Source organism: Procambarus clarkii, chromosome 10, assembly GCF_040958095.1.
Source record: "Procambarus clarkii isolate CNS0578487 chromosome 10, FALCON_Pclarkii_2.0, whole genome shotgun sequence".
In the NCBI taxonomy this organism is placed as follows: Eukaryota; Metazoa; Arthropoda; class Malacostraca; order Decapoda; family Cambaridae; genus Procambarus; species Procambarus clarkii.
This window is the reverse complement of record NC_091159.1, coordinates 8,251,538-8,271,694: the sequence shown is the minus strand read 5'-3', so window position 1 is coordinate 8,271,694 and position 20,157 is coordinate 8,251,538. Positions and strand designations below refer to the sequence as shown.

Genomic DNA, 20,157 nt, shown 5'->3' with positions numbered 1-20,157 from the left:
GTGTACACGGTCATCACGTCGTGGTCACGGTCATCTCGTCGTGGCCACGGTCATCACGTCGTGTACACGGTCATCACGTCGTGGCCACGGTCATCACGTCGTGTACACGGTCATCACGTCGTGTACACGGTCATCACGTCGTGGTCACGGTCATCTCGTCGTGGCCACGGTCATCACGACGTGGCCACGGTCAACACGTCGTGTACACGGTCATTACGTCGTGTACACGGTCATCACGTCGTGTACACGGTCATCACGTCGTGGTCACGGTCATCTCGTCGTGGCCACGGTCATCACGTCGTGTACACGGTCATCACGTCGTGTACACGGTCATCACGTCGTGGTCATGGTCATCTCGTCGTGGCCACGGTCATCACGTCGTGGCCACGGTCATCACGTCGTGGCCACGGTCAACACGTCGTGTACACGGTCATCACGTCGTGTACACGGTCATCACGTCGTGGCTACGGTCATCACGTCGTGGCCACGGTCATCACGTCGTGGCCACGGTCATCACGTCGTGGCCACGGTCATCACGTCGTGGTCACGGTCATCACGTCGTGGCCACGGTCATCACGTCGTGTACACGGTCATCACGTCGTGTACACGGTCATCACCTGGTTACCTGGTTGATGGGGTTCTGGGAGTTCTTCTACTCCCCATTCCCGGCCCGAGGCCAGGCTCGACTTGTGAGAGTTTGGTCCACCAGGCTGTTGCTTGGAGCGGCCCGCAGGCCCACATACCCACCACAGCCCGGTTGGTCCGGCACTCCTTGGAGGAATAAATCTAGTTTCCTCTTGAAAATGTCCACGGTTGTTCCGGCAATATTTCTTATGCTCGCTGGGAGGACGTTGAACAACCGCGGACCTCTGATGTTTATACAGTGTTCTCTGATTGTGCCTATGGCACCTCTGTTCTTCATTGGTTCTATTCTACATTTTCTTCCATATCGTTCACTCCAGTACGTTGTTATTTTACTGTGTAGATTTGGTATTTGGCCCTCCAGTATCTTCCAGGTGTATATTATTTGATATCTCTCTCGTCTTCTTTCTAGTGAGTACATTTGGAGGGCTTTGAGACGATCCCAATAATTTAGGTGCTTTATTGCGTCTATGCGTGCCGTATATGTTCTCTGTATTCCCTCTATTTCAGCAATCTCTCCTGCTCTGAAGGGGGAAGTGAGTACTGAGCAGTACTCAAGACGGGACAACACAAGTGACTTGAAGAGTACAACCATTGTGATGGGATCCCTGGATTTGAAAGTTCTCGTAATCCATCCTATCATTTTTCTGGCTGTCGCAATATTTGCTTGGTTATGCTCCTTAAACGTTAGATCGTCAGACATTATTATTCCCAAATCCTTTACATGCTGTTTTCCTACTATGGGTACATTTGATTGTGTTTTGTACTCTGTATTATGTTTAAGGTCCTCATTTTTACCGTACCTGAGTACCTGGAATTTATCACTGTTAAACATCATGTTATTTTCTGATGCCCAGTCGAAAACTTTATTAATATCAGCTTGAAGTTTTTCAATGTCCTCAGCCGAGGTAATTTTCATACTGATTTTTGTGTCATCTGCAAAGGATGATACGAAGCTGTGACTTGTATTTTTGTCTATATCTGATATGAGAATAAGGAAAAGCAGCGGTGCAAGGACTGTACCCTGAGGTACAGAGCTTTTCACTGCACTTGGATTAGATTTTATATGGTTGACAGTTACTCGCTGAGTCCTCTTTGACAGAAAACTGAGTATCCAGCGTCCTACTTTACCGGTTATTCCCATTGACTTCATTTTGTGTGCTATCACGCCATGGTCACATTTATCGAAAGCCTTTGCGAAGTCCGTGTATATCACATCAGCATTCTGTTTCTCTTCTAATGCCTCAGTGACTTTGTCGTAGTGCTCAAGTAGCTGTGAGAGGCACGATCTTCCCGCTCGAAATCCATGTTGGCCTGGGTTGTGAAGGTCATTGGTCTCCATGAAATTGGTGACCTGACTCCTAATCACTCTCTCAAATACTTTTATGATGTGCGATGTTAGTGCAACTGGTCTATAATTTTTTGCCAATGCTTTGCTCCCTCCCTTGTGTAGAGGGGCTATGTCTGCTACTTTAAGTGCATCTGGTATCTCCCCCGTGTCCAAGCTCTTCCTCCACACTATACTGAGTGCCTGTGCTACCGGCACTTTGCATTTCTTTATAAATATTGAATTCCATGAGTCTGGACCTGGGGCCGAGTGCATGGGCATATTTTCAATTTCTTTTTCAAAATTTAGTGCGCTCGTGTTTATATCAGTTATATTTACAGGGGTTTGAATATCCCGCATAAAGAAATTGTCTGGATCTTCCACCTTCATGTTGTTTATTGGAGTGCTAAACATGTCCTCATACTGCTTTTTTAGGATTTCACTAATTTCTTTGTCATCCTCCGTGTATGAACCTTCACTTGTACGAATAGGTCCAATACTGGCAGTGGTTTTTGCTTTTGATTTCGCATATGAGAAGAAATATTTTGGATTTTTCTTTATTTCCTGAATTGCTTTCTGTTCTAACTACCTTTCTTCAGTTTCATATGAGTGTTTCAATTTCCGCTCGATTTCTTCAATCTCCCTATTTAAATTATTCCTTCTTTGACGGGAAATTCGTGTCTGCATAAGCAGTTCCGTTATTTTTTCCTGCGTTTATAGTGTCGTCTGCGTTCTCTTTCTACGTTAGATCTCTTTCTGGCTTTCCTCAAAGGAACATGTTTCAGACAGACTTGATACGCTTCTGAAGTCAGTTTTTCTATTCCTTCTGTAGGACTTGTATTATTTAGAACAGTTCCCCATGGAATGTTTGTAAGTTCCCTGTTTATTATCTCCCAGTCTATCCTTTTATTATTAAAACTGAATTTACTGAATAGCCCCTCTCGCTTTATCAACGTTTTAAGTCAATTCTGAGTATTGATGGTCGTTTTGCACTTCAATGAGTTTGTGATCTGAGTATGTGGTATCTGATATCGTAATGTCTCTGATAATGTCTTCATTGTTCGTAAAGACCAGATCTAGAATATTTTCATTTCTCGTTGGCTCCGATATCTGCTGATTGAGTGAAAATTTGTCACAGAATCTAAGTAGTTCTCTAATCTGTGGTTGGTTAGGTCCTGATAGATTTCCTGGTATAATATTATTGTTTGCTATTTTCCACCTGAGACTAGGCAAGTTGAAGTGACCTAGGAAGATAATATCAGGTATCGGGTTCTCCAAATTATCAAGGCTATTCTCTATTTTGCTTATCTGTTCTGTGAATTCCTCAGCCGTTGCATCTGGCGGTTTGTATATTAGTATAATCACTAAATTTATTTTCTCTATTTTTAATCCCAGTATCTCTACCACCTCATTTGTAACGTTTAGGAGCTCCGAGCATACAAGGTCTTCCCTAATATACAGACCCACTCCTCCATGTGACCTAATTTTCCTATCACACCTGTATAGGTTATATCCTGGAATCCAGATCTCACTGTCCAACAATTCCCCTGCATGGGTTTCTGTGAATGCTCCAAATACTGCATTTGACTCCGTGAGGAGGCCATTTATAAACTGTACTTTGTTGTTTGTTCTTGTTTTCAGTCCTTCATCTGAATGATGAAGGCAGTGATGTGGTGACCGATATATATATATCGACCAACCATGAGGTGTACATTAGGTGAGGACATACTGGTACGTCCAACCACGTACCAGACCGGACCGGACCGGACCGGACCGGAGGCTAAATTGGACCATCTGGTTTTTGTTGTTTTTGTTTTGTCGACCAACCATGAGGTGTACATTTACTGCTACCTGCAGTAAATATATATATATATATATATATATATATATATATATATATATATATATATATATATATATATATATATAAATCCTCACTATTACAGACTTCTGTTAGTCAAGAAATTGTAGATCCATCTGGCTATTTTTCCGGTAATTCCTTTTTGCATGCATTTTGTGCGCAATAACACCACGACACAGAACGATCCACAGGGGGCATCAGTCGGTCATCTCGTCGTGGTCACGGTCATCTCGTCGTGGTCACGGTCATCTCGTCGTGGTCACGGTCATCTCGTCGTGGCCACGGTCATCTCGTCGTGGTCACGGTCATCTCGTCGTGGTCACGGTCATCTCGTCGTGGTCACGGTCATCTCGTCGTGGTCACGGTCATCTCGTCGTGGCCACGGTCATCTCGTCGTGTACACGGTCACGTCGTGGCCACGGTCATCACGTCGTGTACACGGTCATCACGTCGTGGCCACGGTCATCACGTCGTGGCCACGGTCATCACGTCGTGTACACGGTCATCACGTCGTGGCCACGGTCATCTCGTCGTGGCCACGGTCATCACGTCGTGTACACGGTCATCACGTCGTGGCCACGGTCATCACGTCGTGTACACTGTCATCACGTCGTGGCCACGGTCATCACGTCGTGGCCACGGTCATCTCGTCGTGGTCACGGTCATCTCGTCGTGGCCACGGTCATCTCGTCGTGGCCACGGTCATCTCGTCGTGGCCACGGTCATCTCGTCGTGTACACGGTCATCTCGTCGTGGCCACGGTCATCACGTCGTGTACACGGTCATCACGTCGTGGTCACGGTCATCTCGTCGTGGCCACGGTCATCACGTCGTGGTCACGGTCATCACGTCGTGGACACGGTCATCACGTCGTGGCCACGGTCATCACCGTGTACACGGTCATCACGTCGTGGCCACGGTCATCTCGTCGTGGCCACGGTCATCACGTCGTGGTCACGGTCATCTCGTCGTGGTCACGGTCATCACGTCGTGGCCACGGTCATCACGTCGTGGTCACGGTCATCACGTCGTGGCCACGGTCATCACGTCGTGTACACGGTCATCACGTCGTGTACACGGTCATCACGTCGTGGTCACGGCCATCTCGTCGTGGTCACGGTCATCTCGTCGTGGTCACGGTCATCACGTCGTGGCCACGGTCATCACGTCGTGGCCACCGTCATCACGTCGTGTACACGGTCATCACGTCGTGGCCACGGTCATCACGTCGTGTACACGGTCATCACGTCGTGTACACGGTCATCACGTCGTGGCCACGGTCATCTCGTCGTGGCCACGGTCATCACGTCGTGTACACGGTCATCACGTCGTGGCCACGGTCATCTCGTCGTGGCCACGGTCATCACGTCGTGGTCACGGTCATCTCGTCGTGGCCACGGTCATCACGTCGTGTACACGGTCATCACGTCGTGGCCACGGTCATCACGTCGTGTACACGGTCAAAACGTCGTGTACACGGTCATCACGTCGTGGTCACGGTCATCACGTCGTGTACACGGTCAACACGTCGTGTACACGGTCAACACGTCGTGGCCACGGTCAACACGTCGTGTACACGGTCAACACGTCGTGTACACGGTCAACACGTCGTGGCCACGGTCAACACGTCGTGTACACGGTCAACACGTCGTGTACACGGTCAACACGTCGTGTACTCGGTCAACACGTCGTGGCCACGGTCAACACGTCGTGTACACGGTCAACACGTCGTGTACACGGTCAACACGTCGTGTACACGGTCAACACGTCGTGGCCACGGTCAACACGTCGTGTACACGGTCAACACGTCGTGTACAAGGTCATCAGATAAGCTTCTCAAGGTTAACATATTCACTGTGACCAACAATGGTTATTAATACAGCGTGAAGAGCCTTAAGAATTTCGTTTTAAGAATATTAGCGACGTATTACAAGAGTATGGAATAGGAGCTCCTTAAAGGGAAGAGTTATAATATGACGGAGAAGAGTCAACAAACACGCCAGTACCTGCGTCACTGTCTGTCACTACCCGCCAGTACCCCCGTCACTGTCACTACCCGCCAGTACCCTCGTCACTGTCTGTCATTACCCGCCAGTACCCCCGTCACTGTCTGTCACTACCCGCCAGTACCCCCGTCACTGTCACTACCCGCCAGTACCCCCGTCACTGTCACTACCCGCCAGTACCCCCGTCACTGTCTGTCACTACCCGCCAGTACCCCCGTCACTGTCACTACCCGCCAGTACCCCCGTCACTGTCTGTCACTACCCGCCAGTACCCGCGTCACTGTCTGTCACTACCCGCCAGTACCCCCGTCACTGTCTGTCACTACCCGCCAGTACCCCCGTCACTGTCTGTCACTACCCGCCAGTACCCCCGTCACTGTCACTACCCGCCAGTATCCCCGTCACTGTCACTACCCGCCAGTACCCCCGTCACTGTCTGTCACTACCCGCCAGTACCCCCGTCACTGTCTGTCACTACCCGCCAGTACCCCCGTCACTGTCTGTCACTACCCGCCAGTACCCCCGTCACTGTCTGTCACTACCCGCCAGTACCCCCGTCACTGTCTGTCACTACCCGCCAGTACCCCCGTCACTGTCACTACCCGCCAGTACCCCCGTCACTGTCTGTCACTACCCGCCAGTACCCGCGTCACTGTCTGTCACTACCCGCCAGTACCCCCGTCACTGTCTGTCACTACCCGCCAGTACCCCCGTCACTGTCACTACCCGCCAGTACCCCCGTCACTGTCACTACCCGCCAGTACCCCCGTCACTGTCTGTCACTACCCGCCAGTACCCCCGTCACTGTCTGTCACTACCCGCCAGTACCCCCGTCACTGTCTGTCACTACCCGCCAGTACCCCCGTCACTGTCTGTCACTACCCGCCAGTACCCCCGTCACTGTCTGTCACTACCCGCCAGTACCCCCGTCACTGTCTGTCACTACCCGCCAGTACCCCCGTCACTGTCTGTCACTACCCGCCAGTACCCCCGTCACTGTCACTACCCGCCAGTACCCCCGTCACTGTCACTACCCGCCAGTACCCCCGTCACTGTCTGTCACTACCCGCCAGTACCCCCGTCACTGTCTGTCACTACCCGCCAGTACCCCCGTCACTGTCTGTCACTACCCGCCAGTACCCCCGTCACTGTCTGTCACTACCTTACCTTACCTTGAGGTTACCTTGAGGTGCTTCCGGGGCTTAGCGTTCCCGCGGCCCGGTCGTCGACCAGGCCTCCTGGTTGCTGGACTGGTCAACCAGGCTGTTGGACGCGGCTGCTCGCAGCCTGACGTATGAGTCACAGCCTGGTTGATCAGGTATCCTTTGGAGGTGCTTATCCAGTTCGCTCTTGAACACTGTGAGGGGATTGCCAGTTATGTCCCTTATGTGTAGCGGAAGCGTGTTGAACAGTCTCGGGCCTCTGATGTTGATAGAGTTCTCTCTCAGAGTACCTGTTGCACCTCTGCTTTTCAACGGGGGTATTCTGCACATCCTGCCATGCCTTCTGGTCTCATGTGATGTTATTTCTGTGTGCAGGTTTGGGACCAGCCCCTCTAATATTTTCCACGTGTAAATTATTATGTATCTCTCCCGCCTGCGCTCAAGGGAGTACAGATTTAAGCTCTTTAGTCGGTCCCAGTAATTTAGATGTTTTACTGAGTGGATTCTAGCAGTAAAGGATCTCTGCACGCTCTCCAGGTCAGCAATTTCTCCAGCTTTGAAAGGGGCTGTCATTGTGCAGCAGTACTCCACTCTAGAGAGCACAAGCGTTTTGAAAAGTATCATCATCGGTATGGCATCTCTAGTGTGAAAAGTTCTTGTTATCCAACCTGTCATTTTTCTTGCAGTTGTGACGGCTACTTTATTGTGTTCTTTAAAGGTAAGGTCTTCCGACATAAGTACACCCAGATCCTTTACATTGCCTTTTCGTTCTATGTTATGATTTGCCTGAGTTTTGTACGTGCTTTCCGTTTTTATATTTTCATTTTTTCCATAGCGCATGAGCTGGAACTTATCTTCGTTAAACACCATATTATTTTCTGTAGCCCATAGAGAGACCTGATCTACATCTGATTGGAGGTTTGCCGTGTCCTCTATATTGCCTACTCTCATGAAGATCCTAGTGTCATCTGCAAAGGATGATACAGTGCTATAGGTTGTGTTCTTGTCTATGTCCGATATGAGGATGAGAAAAAGTACTGGAGCAAGCACAGTACCCTGGGGGACTGAGCTCTTCACGGTTGATGGGCTGGATTTTATTTTGTTGACTATTACACATTGGGTTCTGTTGGTCAGGAAATTGTAGATCCATCTGCCTACTTTTCCGGTAATTCCTTTTGAACGCATTTTATGTGCAATAACACCTTGGTCACATTTATCAAAAGCTTTTGCGAAATCTGTAAATTACATCAGCGTTTTGTTTGTCTTCCATAGCATCTAATGCCATATCATAGTGGTCCAGCAACTGTGACAGGCAAGAGCGCCCTGTTCTGAAACCATGTTGTCCGGGGTTATGGAGATGATGTGATTCCATGTATTTTGTGATCTTACTTCTTAGCACTCTCAAAAATTTTTATGATGTGCGATGTTAGTGCTATCGGTCTGTAATTTTTTGCCTCTGCCTTATTTCCTCCTTTATGGAGTGGTGCTATCTCTGCTGTTTTTAGTATATCAGGAATAACGCCAGTATCTAGGCTTTGTCTCCTAAGAATGTGGAGGGCCTGCGATAGTTTTTTTTTTACAGTTCTTGATGAATATGGAGTTCCAAGAATCAGGGCCTGGTGCAGAGTGCATAGGCATACTGTTTATGGCTTCTTCAAAATCCAGTGGGGATAGGGTGACGTCTGATATATGATTTGATGTTGTATCATATCCATGAAAAATTCATTTGGGTTATCAATCTTTAGTGCGTTTAATGGCTCGATGAAAACAGAGTCGTACTGCTTCCTCAGTAGCTCGCTCATTTCTTTGTTGTCATCGGTGAAAGTTCCATCTCCCTTTCGCAGGGGCCCGATACTAGATGTGGTTTTTGATCTTGATTTTGCATAGGAGAAAAAATATTTCGGATTTCTCTCTATTTCACTTGGCCTTTTGCTCTCTTTGCCTCTCCTGGGTTTTGTATGATTCTTGTAGCTTGAGTTCAATTGTTTCTATTTCTCTACCTAACCTTCTTCGCCGTTCTTGAGATAGGGTGCGACTCTCAAGTTGTTCCGCGATTCGTTTTCTTCGCCTATATAGGGAACGACGTTCCCGTTCCAATCTTCATCTCTTCCTCTTTTTTCTTAGGGGTATGCGGTTTGAACATATTTCTAGTGCTACTGATCTTATTTTTTCCAGGCACTGGTTCAGGTTTGCATTTTCTAGCTGTTCTTCCCAGTTTATTTCAGTGAAGTCCTGGTTTATTTGCTCCCAGTTGTACCCACCAGTACTCCCAGGTGTACCCGAAAGTACCCCCGTCACTGTCACTACCCGCCAATACCCCCGTCACTGTCACTACCCGCCAATACCCCCGTCACTGTCACTACCCGCCAGTACCCCCGTCACTGTCACTACCCGCCAATACCCCCGTCACTGTCACTACCCGCCAGTACCCCCGTCACTGTCACTACCCGCCAATACCCCCGTCACTGTCACTACCCGCCAGTACCCCCGTCACTGTCACTACCCGCCAATACCCCCGTCACTGTCACTACCCGCCAGTACCCCCGTCACTGTCACTACCCGCCAATACCCCCGTCACTGTCACTACCCGCCAGTACCCCCGTCACTGTCACTACCCGCCAATACCCCCGTCACTGTCACTACCCGCCAGTACCCCCGTCACTGTCACTACCCGCCAGTACCCCCGTCACTGTCACTACCCGCCAGTACCCCCGTCACTGTCACTACCCGCCAGTACCCCCGTCACTGTCACTACCCGCCAGTACCCCCGTCACTGTCACTACCCGCCAGTACCCCCGTCAATGTCACTACCCGCCAGTACCCCCGTCACTGTCAATACCCGCCAGTACCCCCGTCACTGTCAATACCCGCCAGTACCCCCGTCACTGTCAATACCCGCCAGTATCCCCGTCACTGTCTGTCACTACCCGCCAGTACCCCCGTCACTGTCTGTCACTACCCGCCAGTACCCCCGTCACTGTCACTACCCGCCAGTACCCCCGTCACTGTCTGTCACTACCCGCCAGTACCCCCGTCACTGTCTGTCACTACCCGCCAGTACCCCCGTCACTGTCTGTCACTACCCGCCAGTACCCCCGTCACTGTCTGTCACTACCCGCCAGTACCCCCGTCACTGTCTGTCACTACCCGCCAGTACCCCCGTCACTGTCTGTCACTACCCGCCAGTACCCCCGTCACTGTCTGTCACTACCCGCCAGTACCCCCGTCACTGTCTGTCACTACCCGCCAGTACCCCCGTCACTGTCTGTCACTACCCGCCAGTACCCCCGTCACTGTCTGTCACTACCCGCCAGTACCCCCGTCACTGTCTGTCACTACCCGCCAGTACCCCCGTCACTGTCTGTCACTACCCGCCAGTACCCCCGTCACTGTCTGTCACTACCCGCCAGTACCCTCGTCACTGTCTGTCACTACCCGTCAGTACCCCCCGTCACTGTCTGTCACTACCCGCCAGTACCCCCGTCACTGTCTGTCACTACCCGTCAGTACCCGCTTCTGTTCTCACTCCCCCGTGAAACGGGGTTTATAACATGATGCCCCACAGGGCTCCTACCCCTGATAATGCCCCACAGGGCTCCTACCCCTGATAATGCCCCACAGGGCTCCTACCCCCTGATAGTGCCCCACAGGGCTCCTACCCCTGATAATGCCCCACAGGGCTCCTACCCCTGATAATGCCCCACAGGGCTCCTGCCCTTGATAATGCCCCACAGGGCTCCTACCCCTGATAATGCCCCACAGGGCTCCTACCCTTGATAATGCCCCACAAGGCTCCTACCCCTGATAATGCCCCATAGGACTACTACCCCCTGATAATGCCCCACAGGGCTCCTACCCCCTGATAATGCCCCACAGGGCTCCTACCCCCTGATAATGCCCCACAGGGCTCCTACCCCCTGATAATGCCCCACAGGGCTCCTACCCCCTGATAATACCCCACAGGGCTCCTACCCCCTGATAATGCCCCACAGGGCTCCTACCCCCTGATAATACCCCACAGGGCTCCTACCCCCTGATAATGCCCCACAGGGCTCCTACCCCCTGATAATGCCCCACAGGGCTCCTACCCCCTGATAATACCCCACAGGGCTCCTACCCCCTGATAATACCCCACAGGGCTCCTACCCCCTGATAATGCCCTACAGGGCTCCTACCCCTGATAATGCCCCACAGGGCTCCTACCCCCTGATAATGCCCCACAGGGCTCCTACCCCCTGATAATACCCCACAGGGCTCCTACCCCCTGATAATACCCCACAGGGCTCCTACCCCCTGATAATGCCCCACAGGGCTCCTACCCCTGATAATGCCCCACAGGGCTCCTACCCCCTGATAATGCCCCACAGGGCTCCTACCCCCTGATAATACCCCACAGGGCTCCTACCCCCTGATAATACCCCACAGGGCTCCTACCCCCTGATAATGCCCTACGATGAACCAATCCTGTCCAACCATATCATTTATTTTTATCTGTAAACAAAAGGAATAGTTTAAACAACTTTTAAATCAACAGATTTTATTTGATACAATAACTACACAAACTACATCATTTGTTCCCACATGTGAGGAGAGCGCGCGCTGTTGAAGCGGCACAGTCAGGTGCAGTGGCCAGGGGCCAGATTCACGAAGCAGTTACGCAAGCACTTACGAACCTCTATATCTATTCTTAATCTTTGGCGGCTTTGTTTCCAATTATTAAACAATTAATGAGCTCTGAAGCACCAGGAGGCTGTTTATAACACTAACAACAGTTGATTGGCAAGTTTTCATGCTTGTAAACGGTTTAATAAATGTAACCAAAGCCGTCAAAGATTGAGGAAAGATGTATACGTTCGTAAGTACTTGCGTAACTGCTTCGTGAATCTGTCTCCAGGTGTGATTGTTTCTAGTCAACCCCGCCCCCCAGCAGCTGGGACGCTCGTGCTCAACTTCTGTTATTATAAGTACACTTCCCCTTGCAGGAGTCGCTAAAAACATAACCTCGACTTCTTACGCTGCTAAACGATCGATCGTTCAAACACAAGCGATCGATCGATAATGAGATTGTACAGGAAGCGTAGTTGAACCATGGTGTGTACACATGACCATTACCTCCGAGATCCTCGTTTTGATCTTGGGTAATATTTGGTCTTTGATGGTAGTGAGTTTTGAAGGTTCATGAGGCGTCAGTGAAGTTGTCTCGCCGGGAGGTTGATATAGACATGTAGAGCTGCTCCTTGCGTCCCAGTCGTGGAGGTCTTCCTTGCGTACCAGTCGTGGTCTTCCTTGCGTCCCAGTCGTGGAGATCTTCCTTGCGTCCCAGTCGTGGAGATCTTCCTTGCGTCCCAGTCGTGGAGGTCTTCCTTGCGTCCCAGTCGTGGAGGTCTTCCTTGCGTCCCAGTCGTGGTCTTCCTTGCGTCCCAGTCGTGGAGATCTTCCTTGCGTCCCAGTCGTGGAGATCTTCCTTGCGTCCCAGTCGTGGAGGTCTTCCTTGCGTCCCAGTCGTGGAGGTCTTCTTTGCGTCCCAGTCGTGGAGGTCTTCCTTGCGTCCCAGTCGTGGAGGTCTTCTTTGCGTCCCAGTCGTGGAGGTCTTCTTTGCGTCCCAGTCGTGGAGGTCTTCATTGCGTCCCAGTCGTGGAGATCTTCCTTGCGTTCCAGTCGTGGAGGTCTTCCTTGCGTCCCAGTCGTGGAGATCTTCCTTGCGTCCCAGTCGTGAAGATCTTCCTTGCGTCCCAGTCGTGGAGATCTTCCGTGCGTTCCAGTCGTGGAGATCTTCCTTGCGTCCCAGTCTTACAGATCTTCCATGCGTCCCAGTCTTACAGATCTTCCATGCGTCCCAGTCTTACAGATCTTCCATGCGTCCCAGTCTTAGAGATCTTCCTTGCGTCCCAGTCGTGGAGGTCTTCCTTGCGTCCCAGTCGTGGAGATCTTCCTTGCGTCCCAGTCGTGAAGATCTTCCTTGCGTTCCAGTCGTGGAGGTCTTCCTTGCGTCCCAGTCGTGGAGATCTTCCTTGCGTCCCAGTCGTGAAGATCTTCCTTGCGTCCCAGTCGTGGAGATCTTCCTTGCGTTCCAGTCGTGGAGATCTTCCTTGCGTCCCAGTCGTGGAGGTCTTCCTTGCGTCCCAGTCGTGGAGGTCTTCTTTGCGTCCCAGTCGTGGAGATCTTCCTTGCGTCCCAGTCGTGGAGATCTTCCTTGCGTCCCAGTCGTGAAGATCTTCCTTGCGTCCCAGTCTTACAGATCTTCCATGCGTCCCAGTCTTACATATCTTCCATGCGTCCCAGTCTTACAGATCTTCCATGCGTCCCAGTCTTAGAGATCTTCCTTGCGTCCCAGTCGTGGAGGTCTTCCTTGCGTCCCAGTCGTGGAGGTCTTCCTTGCGTCCCAGTCGTGGAGATCTTCCTTGCGTCCCAGTCGTGAAGATCTTCCTTGCGTCCCAGTCGTGCATGTGCTACAGTTATAGCTCATTTGTAGAGTTGCTTGAGGCCTCGACTTTATTAACTGGAGCTCAAGCTTTCATGGTACAATAATACCGAAGATTGTAATCGAAAATCATTTATGAAATGTTACGCTACGCTTAGAGCGAACTACTGTCCGCGTGTAGAGCGAACTACTGTCCGCGTGTAGAGCGAACTACTGTCCGCGTGTAGAGCGAACTACTGTCCGCGTGTAGAGCGAACTACTGTCCGCGTGTAGAGCGAACTACTGTCCGCGTGTAGAGCGAACTACTGTCCGCGTGTAGAGCGAACTACTGCCCGCGTGTAGAGCGAACTACTGTCCGCGTGTAGAGCGAACTACTGTATGCGTGTAGAGCGAACTACTGTACGCGTGTAGAGCGAACTACTGTACGCGTGTAGAGCGAACTACTGTACGCGTGTAGAGCGAACTACTGTCCGCGTGTAGAGCGAACTACTGTCCGCGTGTAGAGCGAACTACTGTCCGCGTGTAGAGCGAACTACTGTCCGCGTGTAGAGCGAACTACTGTCCGCGTGTAGAGCGAACTACTGTCCGCGTGTAGAGCGAACTACTGTCCGCGTGTAGAGCGAACTACTGTCCGCGTGTAGAGCGAACTACTGTCCGCGTGTAGAGCGAACTACTGTACGCGTGTGGAGCGAACTACTGTACGCGTGTGGAGCGAACTACTGTACGCGTGTGGAGCGAACTACTGTACGCGTGTGGAGCGAACTACTGTACGCGTGTGGAGCGAACTACTGTACGCGTGTGGAGCGAACTACTGTACGCGTGTGGAGCGAACTACTGTACGCGTGTGGAGCGAACTACTGTACGCGTGTGGAGCGAACTACTGTACGCGTGTAGAGAGAACTACTGTACGCGTGTAGAGAGAACTACTGTACGCGTGTAGAGAGAACTACTGTACGCGTGTAGAGAGAACTACTGTACGCGTGTAGAGAGAACTACTGTACGCGTGTAGAGAGAACTACTGTACGCATAGAGATAGAACTACTGTACGCGTGTAGAGAGAACTACTGTACGCGTGTAGAGAGAACTACTGTACGCGTGTAGAGAGAACTACTGTACGCGTGTAGAGAGAACTACTGTACGCGTGTAGAGAGAACTACTGTACGCGTGTAGAGAGAACTACTGTACGCGTGTAGAGAGAACTACTGTACGCGTGTAGAGAGAACTACTGTACGCGTGTAGAGAGAACTACTGTACGCGTGTAGAGAGAACTACTGTACGCATAGAGATAGAACTACTGTACGCGTGTAGAGAGAACTACTGTACGCGTGTAGAGAGAACTACTGTACGCGTGTAGAGAGAACTACGGTACGCGTGTAGAGAGAACTACTGTACGCGTGTAGAGAGAACTACTGTACGCGTGTAGAGAGAACTACGGTACGCGTGTAGAGAGAACTACTGTACGTGTAGAGAGAACTACTGTACACGTGTAGAGAGAGAACTACTGTACACGTGTAGAGAGAGAACTACTGTACACGAGTAGAGAGAGAACTACTGTACACGTGTAGAGAGAGAACTACTGTACACGTGTAGAGAGAGAACTACTGTACGCGTGTAGAGAGAGAACTACTGTACACGTGTAGAGAGAGAACTACTGTACACGTGTAGAGAGAGAACTACTGTACACGTGTAGAGAGAGAACTACTGTACACGTGTAGAGAGAGAACTACTGTACACGTGTAGAGAGAGAACTACTGTACACGAGTAGAGAGAGAACTACTGTACACGTGTAGAGAGAGAACTACTGTACACGTGTAGAGAGAGAACTACTGTACACGTGTAGAGAGAGAACTACTGTACGCGTGTAGAGAGAGAACTACTGTACACGTGTAGAGAGAGAACTACTATTCACGTGTAGAGAGAGAACTACTGTACGCGTGTAGAGAGAACTACGGTACGCGTGTAGAGAGAGAACTACTGTACATGTAGAGAGAGAACTACTGTATGCGTGTAGAGAGAACTACTGTACATGTAGAGAACGACTACTGTACGTGTAGAGAGAACTACTGTATGCGTGTAGAGAGAACTACTGTATGCGTGTAGAGAGAACTACTGTACGCATGTAGAGAGAACTACTGTACGCGTGTAGAGAGAACTACTGTACGCATGTAGAGAGAACTACTGTATGCGTAGAGAGAGAGAACTACTGTACACGTGTAGAGAGAACTACTGTACACGTGTAGAGAGAACTACTGTACACGTGTAGAGAGAACTACTGTACACGTGTAGAGAGAACTACTGTACACGTGTAGAGAGAACTACTGTACACGTGTAGAGAGAACTACTGTACACGTGTAGAGAGAACTACTGTACACGTGTAGAGAGAACTACTGTACACGTGTAGAGAGAACTACTGTACACGTGTAGAGAGAACTACTGTACACGTGTAGAGAGAACTACTGTACACGTGTAGAGAGAACTACTGTACACGTGTAGAGAGAACTACTGTACACGTGTAGAGAGAACTACTGTACACGTGTAGAGAGAACTACTGTACACGTGTAGAGAGAACTACTGTATGTGTAGAGAGAACTACTGTATGTGTAGAGAGAGAACTACTGTGTGCGTGTAGAGAGAACTACTGTACATGTAGAGAGAGAACTACTGTACGCATGTAGAGAGAACTACTGTACATGTAGAGAGAGAACTACTGTACGTGTAGAGAGAGAACTACTGTACGCATAGAGAGAACTACTGTACACGTGTAGAGAGAACTACTGTATGTGTAGAGAGAGAACTACTGTGTGCGTGTAGAGAGAACTACTGTATGCGTAGAGAGAGAACTACTGTGTGCGTGTAGAGAGAACTACTGTGTGCGTGTAGAGAGAACTACTGCATGCGTAGAGAGAACTACTGTACGCGTAGAGAGAACTACTGTATGCGTGTAGAGAGAACTACTGTACGCGTAGAGAGAACTACTGTATGCGTAGAGAGAGAACTACTGTACGTGTAGAGAGAACTACTGTGTGCGTGTAGAGAGAACTACTGTACGCGTGGAGAGAGAACTACTGTACGTGTAGAGAGAGAACTACTGGTTTGATAAGAACTACTTAGCAAAACTAAAACACTTATATTAACGTTTTCTAGGCATCGACCACGATAGGTTTGGAGGGATGCTTGGGTTAGTAAGCTTCTGCTTAGACAAACCAGTTGCATTTTTTACGGAGTGGCTAAGTGGAGAGCAGGATCCGGATGTAGTGATCTAGACAGCGACACAGAGAGGACTCTTCTGCAGGAGACAGTCCTCGTCCGTCATGTAGAAGTAGTGCTGGTAGGAGAGGGCGGCGCAGTAGCCCCGCTCCGAGGGCTCCGGGGCCTGGCGGTAGTGGTAGCAGGTGGCACGGTTGGCCTGGCGGGTGGTCTGCCCCGCTGTCGTCAGGTTCCTGGTCTGGCACTCCTCGTACTGCCTGTGGTCAGGAGGCCTTGTTAGTGGGAGGCAAGGCCTTGTTAGTGGGAGGCAAGGCCTTGTTAGTGGGAGGCAAGGCCTTGTTAGTGGGAGGCAAGGCCTTGTTAGTGGGAGGCAAGGCCTTGTTAGTGGGAGGCAAGGCCCTGTTAGTGGGAGGCAAGGCCCTGTTAGTGGGAGGCAAGGCCTTGTTAGTGGAAGGCAAGGCCTTGTTAGTGGGAGGGAAGGCCTTGTTAGTGGGAGGCAAGACCTTGTTAGTGGGAGGCAAGGCCTTGTTAGTGGGAGGCAAGGCCTTGTTAGTGGGAGGCAAGGCCTTGTTAGTGGGAGGCAAGGCCTTGTTAGTGGGAGGCAAGGCCTTGTTAGTGGGAGGCAAGGCCTTGTTAGTGGGAGGCAAGGCCTTGTTAGTGGGAGGCAAGGCCTTGTTAGTGGGAGGCAAGGCCCTGTTAGTGGGAGGCAAGGCCCTGTTAGTGGGAGGCAAGGCCCTGTTAGTGGGAGGCAAGGCCCTGTTAGTGGGAGGCAAGGCCCTGTTAGTGGGAGGCAAGGCCTTGTTAGTGGGAGGCAAGGCCTTGTTAGTGGGAGGCAAGGCCTTGTTAGTGGGAGGCAAGGCCTTGTTAGTGGGAGGCAAGGCCCTGTTAGTGGGAGGCAAGGCCCTGTTAGTGGGAGGCAAGGCCTTGTTAGTGGGAGGCAAGGCCCTGTTAGTGGGAGGCAAGGCCCTGTTAGTGGGAGGCAAGGCCTTGTTAGTGGGAGGCAAGGCCTTGTTAGTGGGAGGCAAGGCCCTGTTAGTGGGAGGCAAGGCCCTGTTAGTGGGAGGCAAGGCCCTGTTAGTGGGAGGCAAGGCCCTGTTAGTGGGAGGCAAGGCCCTGTTAGTGGGAGGCAAGGCCCTGTTAGTGGGAGGCAAGGCCTTGTTAGTGGGAGGCAAGGCCCTGTTAGTGGGAGGCAAGGCCTTGTTAGTGGGAGGCAAGGCCTTGTTAGTGGGAGGCAAGGCCTTGTTAGTGGGAGGCAAGGCCTTGTTAGTGGGAGGCAAGGCCTTGTTAGTGGGAGGCAAGGCCTTGTTAGTGGGAGGCAAGGCCCTGTTAGTGGGAGGCAAGGCCCTGTTAGTGGGAGGCAAGGCCTTGTTAGTGGGAGGCAAGGCCTTGTTAGTGGGAGGCAAGGCCTTGTTAGTGGGAGGCAAGGCCTTGTTAGTGGGAGGCAAGGCCCTGTTAGTGGGAGGCAAGGCCTTGTTAGTGGGAGGCAAGGCCTTGTTAGTGGGAGGCAAGGCCTTGTTAGTGGGAGGCAAGGCCCTGTTAGTGGGAGGCAAGGCCCTGTTAGTGGGAGGCAAGGCCCTGTTAGTGGGAGGCAAGGCCTTGTTAGTGGGAGGCAAGGCCTTGTTAGTGGGAGGCAAGGCCCTGTTAGTGGGAGGCAAGGCCTTGTTAGTGGGAGGCAAGGCCTTGTTAGTGGGAGGCAAGGCCTTGTTAGTGGGAGGCAAGGCCCTGTTAGTGGGAGGCAAGGCCTTGTTAGTGGGAGGCAAGGCCTTGTTAGTGGGAGGCAAGGCCCTGTTAGTGGGAGGCAAGGCCTTGTTAGTGGGAGGCAAGGTCCTTGTAGGTAAACCCAGCACCATAATGACCCTAAGGGACAAGCCAAGAGTGACCCATGAGAGAGGTGGCGGACTGCAGTAAGTCGAGGGACTTTCTGCGTGAAATCCAATGAGAAAGAGAAATGGAAGAGAATACAGCAAATAAGACGATAAGACGTATTACAGGGAAATGTGTCGTTGTAAACCTCATGCCACTCGAGGAGGAGGAGGAGGTAGAAGTAAAAGTAAAAGGGATCCAATAGACAATGCCGGGAAGCTAAAGAAAGGAAAAAATTAAAAAAAAATTACAGAGAACTAGAAACACCGAACACTAGAGAGGCACTAAAGAGGGCCGGAAATTAATGCAATTAAGTCAGGAGAGAAGCCGAGAGGCAATTTGAAGATGGCATTGACCCAAAAGCTAAGGTCCAACCATAGGCGTTCTACAGCCACACAAGGAGAAAAACAACAGTGTGCAACCCCGTGAGACCATGTGCTCAGACTGAAGAAACAAGGGGGCAAGTCTCACATTAAGTTATAATGAGGTGTGTGAGGAAGTCAACAAAAGATTTCAGGAAGCCTTTACAATAGAACTAGTGTAGAAACCTGGGTTGTGGGATGACAGACCGCAAGAAAGAGTGGCTGACATATAAGTCACAGTCACTGTAGAAGGGGCATAAAGTCACCTGGAGGAACTAGAGGTGACAATAACAATGGGACCAGACCTAACCTCATCATGGCTACAGAAAAAGACTGCAGAAATACTTTGTCACCAGTTATTTACAATTTTAAAAATAATAGTAGACACGTGAATTCTCCCTGAAGTTTGCTAAACGACAAATGTAGTCTCAATATTAAAAAAGGGAGTTGACCAAAGGCAGTAAATCATAGATCAGTGTCACTGACAAGTATTCCATGTAAAGTGCTGGAGAAAGTAATCGAGTTGAGAATGGTGGAGCATCTGGAGAGGACCAGCTGTGTCACAAGAGATGAGTATGGATTTAGTAGGGAAAAGTCGTGCCTGGCAAACTTGACCGAGTTCTATGACAGGGTTACGAAAATAAGACACGGAAAAGAAGACTGGACAGACCATATTTTCCTAGATTGATTCTTAGAACAGAAAGCCTTCGACACTGTTCCTTATGAAAGGACGGTGAACAAGATGAACACGGTTGGAATAATTGTGAAAGCACTGAACTGGGTAAGGGAGTACCTGAAAGACAAAGCATAAGAGTCGCAGTAAAGCAGAGGTTTTAAGCTGGAGGAATGTAACAAGTGGAGTCAAACAGGCCTTCAGCTTCTGTTCCTAATTTATGTGAACAACCTACCCTAATGACCTCGTACATTTCCAAGTATACAGACGATGCAAAGCTGATGAGGAAGGTAAAAACAGAGGACGACTGCAGAACGTTACAGGAGACCTTGGCAAACTCCAGATGTGGGTAAACAAATTGTTGCTGAAATTCATTCCGAACAAGTATAAGGTAACGAAGACGGGAAAGGGAAAAAGAAGACCAGAAGGCATCTACAACATAAGGGAACGGCAGCTACAGGAATCGGAAAGAAGAGAAAAACTTAAGTGTTTGAATTATATCGACTCCCAACACCATAGGCACACAAAGAGGACAACATCGGCAGCATATAAGACGCTGGCAAATATAAGAACATTTAGAAGCTTAAATCAGGACTCCTTCAAGGTAAGCTACACAACAATTTTTAAATACC

The 20,157-nt window shown here is 50.3% G+C and overlaps 1 protein-coding gene across 1 annotated transcript in view; it reads right to left on the bottom strand.

Annotated features, from left to right (window-relative positions):
- Positions 1–15,938: 15,938 nt before the first annotated feature.
- The window catches only part of LOC123747217 (uncharacterized), a 30,548-nt gene continuing 26,329 nt past the window's right edge, over positions 15,939–20,157 (bottom strand). Inside the window, exon 8 of the mRNA XM_045729256.2 lies at positions 15,939–16,884. Within this exon, the coding sequence (XP_045585212.1) occupies positions 16,680–16,884 (205 nt within the window). The 3' untranslated portion in view covers positions 15,939–16,679. The remainder of the gene's footprint in view (positions 16,885–20,157) is intronic.